This window comes from Mandrillus leucophaeus, unplaced genomic scaffold (assembly GCF_000951045.1).
Source record: "Mandrillus leucophaeus isolate KB7577 unplaced genomic scaffold, Mleu.le_1.0 Scaffold20, whole genome shotgun sequence".
Taxonomy (NCBI): Eukaryota; Metazoa; Chordata; class Mammalia; order Primates; family Cercopithecidae; genus Mandrillus; species Mandrillus leucophaeus.
Window position 1 is genome coordinate 4,526,665 of NW_012102032.1, and position 8,070 is coordinate 4,534,734.

At 53.2% G+C, this 8,070-nt stretch overlaps 1 protein-coding gene across 3 annotated transcripts in view; it reads right to left on the bottom strand.

Annotated features, from left to right (window-relative positions):
• MSI2 (musashi RNA-binding protein 2) overlaps window positions 1-8,070 on the bottom strand; it is a 436,274-nt gene that overhangs the window by 31,996 nt on the left and 396,208 nt on the right. For all 3 annotated transcript variants that reach the window (XM_011979225.1, XM_011979224.1, XM_011979226.1), the window contains one exon: window positions 3,469-3,531. In XM_011979225.1, coding sequence (XP_011834615.1) covers window positions 3,469-3,531 — 63 coding nt within the window. The remainder of the gene's footprint in view (window positions 1-3,468; window positions 3,532-8,070) is intronic.

Here is an 8,070-nt window from a genome sequence, read left to right on the forward strand (position 1 = left end):
CCTGCCCAGCCCCACCCTCCTCAGAGCCCTGTGACATCAAACTAGGCGCTTCCCTGGGTGCTCCAGAGCCCTGTCCGTGGGGCGTAGGGGGCAAGAGCTGCAAACCATGACCACTCAGTTCAGGGAGCAGGGGTACAGAGGGAGCCCAGTGCACAGCGGAAGCCCTGCTCGCCTGGAAAGGCAGAAAGCATTTTGGGGAGAGGGACAAAAGGGACCCCGGACAGCCTGGACATGTCCCAGCTCTGGCCTGACCCCATGGTAATGCTGGGATAGTGTTCCCATGTCACTTGAGGGGTTCCAGACATCTAAAAGGTGGGCTTTGGAGACCGAAGGACTGGAGCAACCTCACGGGACACAAGGCCCAATTCCCTTGGCAGCTGGAGCCGAGGAGTCTGGCTAAGAAGAGTCTGGGAGGCACAGCGGCTCCGGAAACAGCAGCTTCATTTACTGAGGCTCAGTGCTGGCCCTATGGCTGCTTTCAGGGGCTCTGGGGGTTTAGCCAGCATCCAGCAAGCCCACTTGCCAGTGCAGCAGGGACCGCTCCCCCCCCGGACCTCCTACCCTGACACCATAGCCCTGACGGTTCCAAGTTGCTACCCTGAGCAAAAACGAAGCTGCCTCCACCCCACGGCCCTCAGCAAGTGCTTCTCACCTCAGGAAGCTCCCCCTAGAAGTCATAATAGAAGGAAAAAAAAAAAAAAAACCTCAAACATTGGAGCTAGACAAAAATCAAAGACAAAAAAAGGGCCCTCCATAGGATGATGTCTGATCCCTGAACAAAGCCTGAGAACCCCTGGGGAGCGGAGGCCACGTCTCCTACTGTTTGGAGTTGCCTGCCGGGTTTAGCATGGTACCAAGTTCAGGGTAGGCACTCAACAGACCCTCCCTGAATGTCTCCCTGTGTTTCCCTATAAGGGAATGCAGTTGAGCTCGTGCCGACCTGCAGTAGTTGAGGCTGCAGGAGCATCCTTTTCCCCTGGGGAGGAACTGGGGTGGGTAAGGCAGGGCTTCAGGAGCTGGAGAAGGTGAAACTAGGCCATCAACACCCAGTAAGCCCTCTGTGGCCCAGACTGATGCATACACCCAAGTGAGTCTGTGTGGTCCCTTGAAATTCAGAGCAAAGAGCTTTTGCCACTGAGAGGCCACTCACAGGTAAATAATTGGCCCTCCCATTAGGCTTGGCTTCCCGAGCATTTTCTAGAGGGAGTGAGGTAACAGTCCCCTTACTGGCAGAATGCGTTAAAAGAAAGAAAGGCAGAGTGCTTCCTTTCCCAAACCTGTAACCCTGTTTCAGGTCCAAAGTGGGGCTGAGGAACTAGGGTAACCTGGCTACAAACAGGCAAGTGTCTTCCTGCCTAGGCAGTGCTCTCACTATGGTGGATACAGTCTAGTCATTGCCCTTGGGCACATCCCAAGCCCCTGACACCCGTGCCCGGCAGCACTGTGGGGTTGCCCTGTAGCTTCTAGGCTGACCCTGCACCCTGTGGGGCGGGGCAGGCACCTCGGAGTTGAGGATTTACTCCCTGCGCTAACCCAGGCTGGTGTGGGCAGGTGGTCTGGGAGCACACTCCTGAATACAGTTCACTAACAGTGCAGCGATGAGCATGGCTGACCTAGAATGGGCTGGGAGAGACTTTGCTCCCGATGGAAATGGCTACAAATCAAACACCATTGATCCTGAAAAAAAAAAAAATGTGTGGCTGGAGATGACCTTGGGGGTTAGGGGTTAGAGGGATGGGTGGGACTCCCGCCTGGCTCTGGGGGTCCATGAGAGGGTGGGGTGGCAGAAGGGGGCACAGACCGTGGGAGACGACTACGGCTCTCAGATTCATAAAGAACCCCATGCTGCCCTTTAAACTTGCCATGAAGTCAAGGAGAACGGGGTGGGGTGGGGAGAGAGGCAGGGTTAATTTCGGGTTAAAGTTTAGTTTCATAATCCAAGTTATAAAAAGAAAGAAACTGAACGGAGAAAACAACAACCAACAACACTCAAAAATCTCAAGAGTTTTCTTTTATCTTTTCCCCAACCCCAGGCACAGGTAGGGCCGAGGCTTGTTTATAAGGATACCAAAAAGCACTCAAGTTAAAAAACTAAATGGCACAGGGAGACACGAGGCAGCTGTGCACCCCGCCCCCAGGGCCCAGGGCTGGGGGGACCGAGGGACACTGGCCAGAGGGCAGGTGGGGCCTTTGGACACTGGCTGTGGTGAGCAGAAGCTCAGGCAGGGGGCCCCACTCTCTGGACCTGCCTGCCAGTCTGCCCACTTGCCAGCTCTCTGGCAAACTGCCCCTCGGCAACCCCTGAGAACTCCCTAGCCCCCTCCAAACAAAACCCCAGTGGATGATTCGGGGGAGTGGGTCCTTTGTAGCTCGAGGCAGTGCCAGTTTGCATGGAACGGATTTTTACTGAAGTTTTCTAATGGGCCTCACTGTGCCAACTTTTCATCACCCAGGGTGTGGGTTCTTGGCATTTGCCCTCTGGGCTTTTAATGCTCTATTTCCTGGTACCTTCACCAGCCCCCCACCCTGCCCAGCCCCACCCTCCTCAGAGCCCTGTGACATCAAACTAGGTGCTTCCCTGGGTGCTCCAGAGCCCTGTCCGTGGGGCGTAGGGGGCAAGAGCTGCAAACCATGACCACTCAGTTCAGGGAGCAGGGGTACAGAGGGAGCCCAGTGCACAGCGGAAGCCCTGCTCGCCTGGAAAGGCAGAAAGCATTTTGGGGAGAGGGACAAAAGGGACCCCGGACAGCCTGGACATGTCCCAGCTCTGGCCTGACCCCATGGTAATGCTGGGATAGTGTTCCCATGTCACTTGAGGGGTTCCAGACATCTAAAAGGTGGGCTTTGGAGACCGAAGGACTGGAGCAACCTCACGGGACACAAGGCCCAATTCCCTTGGCAGCTGGAGCCGAGGAGTCTGGCTAAGAAGAGTCTGGGAGGCACAGCGGCTCCGGAAACAGCAGCTTCATTTACTGAGGCTCAGTGCTGGCCCTATGGCTGCTTTCAGGGGCTCTGGGGGTTTAGCCAGCATCCAGCAAGCCCACTTGCCAGTGCAGCAGGGACCCAGGGGACAGCCTAGCATTTCTCTGGCTGGCTCAGGGACCCAAGGAAGGGAGCCTATTGAATTAGCAAAAGCCAAGGAGGGAAATGACCACAGGTACCTGAAGCTAGTTGTCAGGTGACGGGACGGTCAAAGTCAAAAAGAAACTCAGGTTTTTTTTTTTTTTTTTTTTTTCTAACAGAGAATAATAATCTGCCTTTGGTTTGCAGTCCCATGACTGTGATTGACCCCACTACAAGTGCCCTGGGTGGCCAGGCCTTGCCCGCGCCTCCCTGTCCACCCCCTCCCCGGGGCTGTGGTGAGAGTGGTGTTGGACAGATGCAGCCACACAGATCCGACAGGGCCTTGACCTCCCCCTGCACACTGGGGGCATGCCTGGGAGTCGCCTGTCCCATACACCTTCCTACCTGATCCTCTTGCTGCCGCCACCGCCGCTGCTGCCACTGGTCCATAAGCCGCTGCTGGGAAGCCTGGCCAGGAGAGAGAGGAGCCTGTGTCATGGAGGAATCCTTGAAACGGCCAGGCACAGACCTAGGTCACGGGCCACACAACCCCCGCCCTCCACACAAAGACAGGAGTGGGAAGGGATTTTCACAGGGCATCTTTTGAGAGGGACACAGAGTAGTGGCTGTCAGGCTTCTAGAAGGCACAACATCTTTAGGTGCATTTGATTCTCACCCATTTGTCACCCCAGAAGCTGGTTCTAGAAGGCCTACAACAATAATTCAAGAATTGTAGGAGGAATTTTTTTCTTGAGAAGCGGGGTTGAGCTCCCTGTTGACCCTGCATTGACACACGGTGGCTCCCCTGGCGTTGTCTTCAGTAGCACTGAGCATGGCTGGGCTGGCCCACCGCTCCTTGCAGAGATCGTGGCAGAGTGGACAGCCTTGTGTCACAGGCAGGAGGCACTTGGGACGGCCTCTTGACAGAGCAGGCACCTTGGCCAGGAGCTGGCTTAATTCCAGCTGTTCTCTGAAGGCTCTGCAGGTTAGCGTAGCCTTTTTAACTCCAGACTTTTGTCAAAACATCAAGTCAGCAGCATCACAATCCCAGGCCCAAGGGTGAAGCATTTGGGGGTCCCAGGCGATTGCATACACATGGAGCCAGTCGGGAAAGGGAGCGCGGGGCTGCAGGGGTCTATGTGGAGTGAACCCTATGGCTTTATTTGATCTCTCAGTGTTTCAACCTCCTGAGGCAATTGTGGGAATTTAGATGTGGCTCTTCGGTCTGAGCCCCATGGACCAGATGAAACTGGCACTAGAGGGTTTCCTAGGGGTCCCTGGAGTTCTTCTTGATCAAGGCTTTATGCTATCTAAAAATGCACCAGGCAGCAAGGCTGTCCCAGCAATGGGAACAATAGTCAGAAGGGCCAAGGTAACTTCTTGTAGCTGCAGATTCCAGATGAAGTATGCCAAGTCCCCCCTCTCCGGGGCTTCTCTCAGCCACCAGCACGTGCACACACAGCCTCGCGCTGGGACACACACAGATACACTCCCATACATATAAAGACAAACATCCTCTGCCATCCAGGCAGATGCTTGGAGGCCTGACCCCAAGACCCATTTCCAATGACTGTGGTTTTAAATGATGTGCCAGAAGCCAGCTGCAAACTGAATCAACAGCCCCCAGCAGGGCTGCTCAACTTTAGCCACTGAGCCTTTTAAACAAGGAATTTCTACAGGACGAGAGGAAGACATGCACCGTCAAGGGCAGGGAGCAGAGGAGGGAAGAAAGCAGAGACAAAGCTCCCCCAAACAGAGCGAACTAGAAGCCCACTAAACTCTAAGACTATTGTCCTAGCTACACGGTACTACTGAAGGGAAAGAAGTTCAAAGGGGAACATGCTACTCTAAAAAGGTCAGGCTAAGCTACTTAAAATGTCAATGAAAAGAGACATACTTGCATTTAAATATGGTAATAGGGCTGTTGAAGGGGGAAAAAGAAAGATCCAGGTGAAATAAATGTACGGTTGTCCCTGGCTGCAGGTCTCCAAGCGCCCATGGAGACGATGCATGGTGACTGGAGGCCCTCCCTTCCCCAGAAGGCAGCAATGAACCCAGAGGGAGACCAAGGAAGGGACCCCCAATCAAGTTCTCTCCCCATTTCTTCCAGGCAGGATCTAGATTTCTGAAGATGAGGGTCCTGGCAGAAATTGCTGAAGAAAAATAAGGAAGAAGTCAAGTTATTTCTCTCTGTCCCAACCCCCAGGACACCGAGGCTTCTGCTGCTGTAAGAGCAAGGCCCAGGAGACGCTGGAGGGAGAGGATGCAGGCGAGTCATTCCTTTGCACTCCTTACCGTGCACTTAAAACAGCGGGTTTCCTCTGAAGCACGGAAAGACTTGGGGGAGGGGGAAGGAGGAACGAAGTGGGGAGGGGAGTGTAGTCAATAAAAAGACTTGTTAAAAAAAGGTCCATTTTCTGGAATTGAGTGCATTTTGGACAAAAAGTCTGAAAGAGGAAGAAAAAAAATACTTATCCAAGAAAGGAAATCCATTATCCTTAATCTCAGATAAAGGCTCCTGCTGGAGGTGGAGCATCAGACGTTGCTGAGGGCTGGAATTTTATCTCCACCCTGGAGACGGAGGGTGTGAGAAGAGGGGCTGAAGAAGCAGGGCTGCCCGGTCTGTCCCTCACACAGCACAGGCAGCAGCTCCATAGTCACCACCCCCACTGCCTCTGTGCCCTCCATCTGAAACACCAGGGCCATGCCGACACCTGGCCTAGCCCCTTGGGAGCCTCCTGGTGGGGAGGGGACGAAGCTTGCACCAGCATCCTGTACAGCGGTCCTCCTCGCCCCCTTCACCTGCTCCTCATCATCCCCTTCCTGTTCTATTAGGCCGTCCAGCCTCACCAGTCAACCCTCACCTGCCAAATATGTTTTCCATATGACCTGGCAGACAGGCCCCTGATACTGAGTTCCCACGGTCAGGTCTCTTCTTGGTGGCTGGGCTTGTGGGAGATGGGCCAGCACAGATACAAGGGGTGTGTGTGTTGGGTGTGTACGTGTTAAGTGTATGTGTGTCAGGTGTGTGTGTAATGTGTGTTTGTTGGGTGTATGTGTGTTGGGTGTATGTGGATGTGTGTGTTGAGTGTATGTATGTATTGGATGTATGTGTTGGGTGTGTTGAACGTGTTGTGTACATGTGTTGGGTGTATGGATGTGTGCATTGAGTACATGTGTGTTATGTGTTGTGCATATGTGTTGGGTATATCTGTATGTATGTTGAGTATATGTATGTGTTGTGTGTTATGTTTGTTGAGTATATGTATTGTGTACATGTGTTGGGTGTATGTGGATGTGTGTGTTGAGTATATGTATGTGTTGTGTGTCTGTGTTTTGTTGAGTGTATGTATTGTGTACATGTGTTGGGTGTATGTGGATGTGTGTTAAGTTTATGTACTGTCTCTTATACACATCTAGATGTGTATAAGAGACAGGTGTATATGTACTGGGTGTGTGTGTTGTGTGTTGAGTGTATGTATATAGTGTGTGTGTTGTGTGTGTGTTGTGTTTGTTCAGTGTATGTATTGTGTACATGTGTTGGGTGTATGTGGATGTGTGTTGAGTGTATGTACATATTGTGTGTGTTGTGTGTTGAGTGTATGTACGTATTGCGTGTGTGTGTTGTGTGTTGAGTGTATGTGGATGTGTGTTAAGTGTATGTATGTATTGTGTATGTGTTGCATGTTGAGTGTATGTATTGTGTACATGTGTTGGGTGCATGTAGATGTGTGTGTTGAGTACACGTGTGTTGTGCATGTGTTGGGTGGACTAGGGCCACCCCAGCTGGGGCTGCTGGAGAACAAAGAAGCATCCTGGTGGCCTGAGTCTAAGGCTGTGGTGACAGAGGGCATAGGCAGTCTCCAGGACAGGCCCTTCGTAGGACACAGGAGGCACCTGAGGACCGGGCGGTCCCTGGTGGATACGACCCTCTGGGGCTGGACCTGGGAGGGCTGGGAAGTACAGGGGAGAGAAGCCTAGCAGAGTGGCCTCGTGGCCCTGTCTTCGGCATTTCTCCTCAGGCTCTGAGGAGGCAGGGGTCACCTGGGACAGGATACTTCCTTGGGAAACCAGGGGCTGGGTTATCAAGTAGGGGACTGTCTCAGCAGAGGGTGCTGGTGGGAAGACTGCAGCGAACCAGGCAGGTGTCCTGGCAGGGCTCAAGGCTTCTTCACAGGGCCTTGGGCCAAGCAAAGACGTGGCAGAGCTCCTTGTTCCACAGGTGCCCACAGCTGCCCAGCACCCCACTGCTCAGAGTGGGAAATGATCACCCCTCCACTGCTGGAAATGTAGCGAAGGGAGGCGTCCCTCCTCAACATAGCTTCCCTGGCCAATGTGTGAAGGGGCCACCAGACTCCTCCTCCTGAGGCAGGGCAGCACAGCAAACAGCAGAGCACACAGACTTGGAGCCTGTCTGGGTTCGATGTCTGGCTCAGTCACTGACTAGCTGTGTGACTTTGGGCAAGATGCTTATGCTCTCTTTGCCTTGATGTCCCCAACTGTAAAGGAGATGACCATTTTAGTGCAGGATTAATATATGCAAAGTGCTTAGATGAATGCCTGGCAGTGAGTAAGCCTAATTGGTGAGAGCGTGGTGGCTCATGCCTGTAATCCCAGCACTTTGGGAGGCCAAGGTGGGCGGATAACTTGAGGTCAGGAGTTCGAGACCAGCCTGGCCAACATGGTAAAACCCTGTCACTACAAAAAATAAAATAAAACAAAATACAAAAATTAGTCAGACGTGGTGGCACATGCTTATAATCCCAGCTTCTTGGGAGGCTGAGGCATGAGAATCGCTTGAACCTGGGAGGTGGAGGTTGCAGTGAGCCGAGATCGCGCCACTGCACTCCAGCCTGGGTGACAGAGCAAGACTCTCTCTCAAACAAACAAACAAACAAACACTCTTTGGCCAGGTGCAGTGGCTCACGCCTGTAATCCTAGCACTTTGGGAGCCCGAGGTGGGCAGATCACCCAAGGCTGGGAGTTCAAGACCAGCCTGGCCAACAT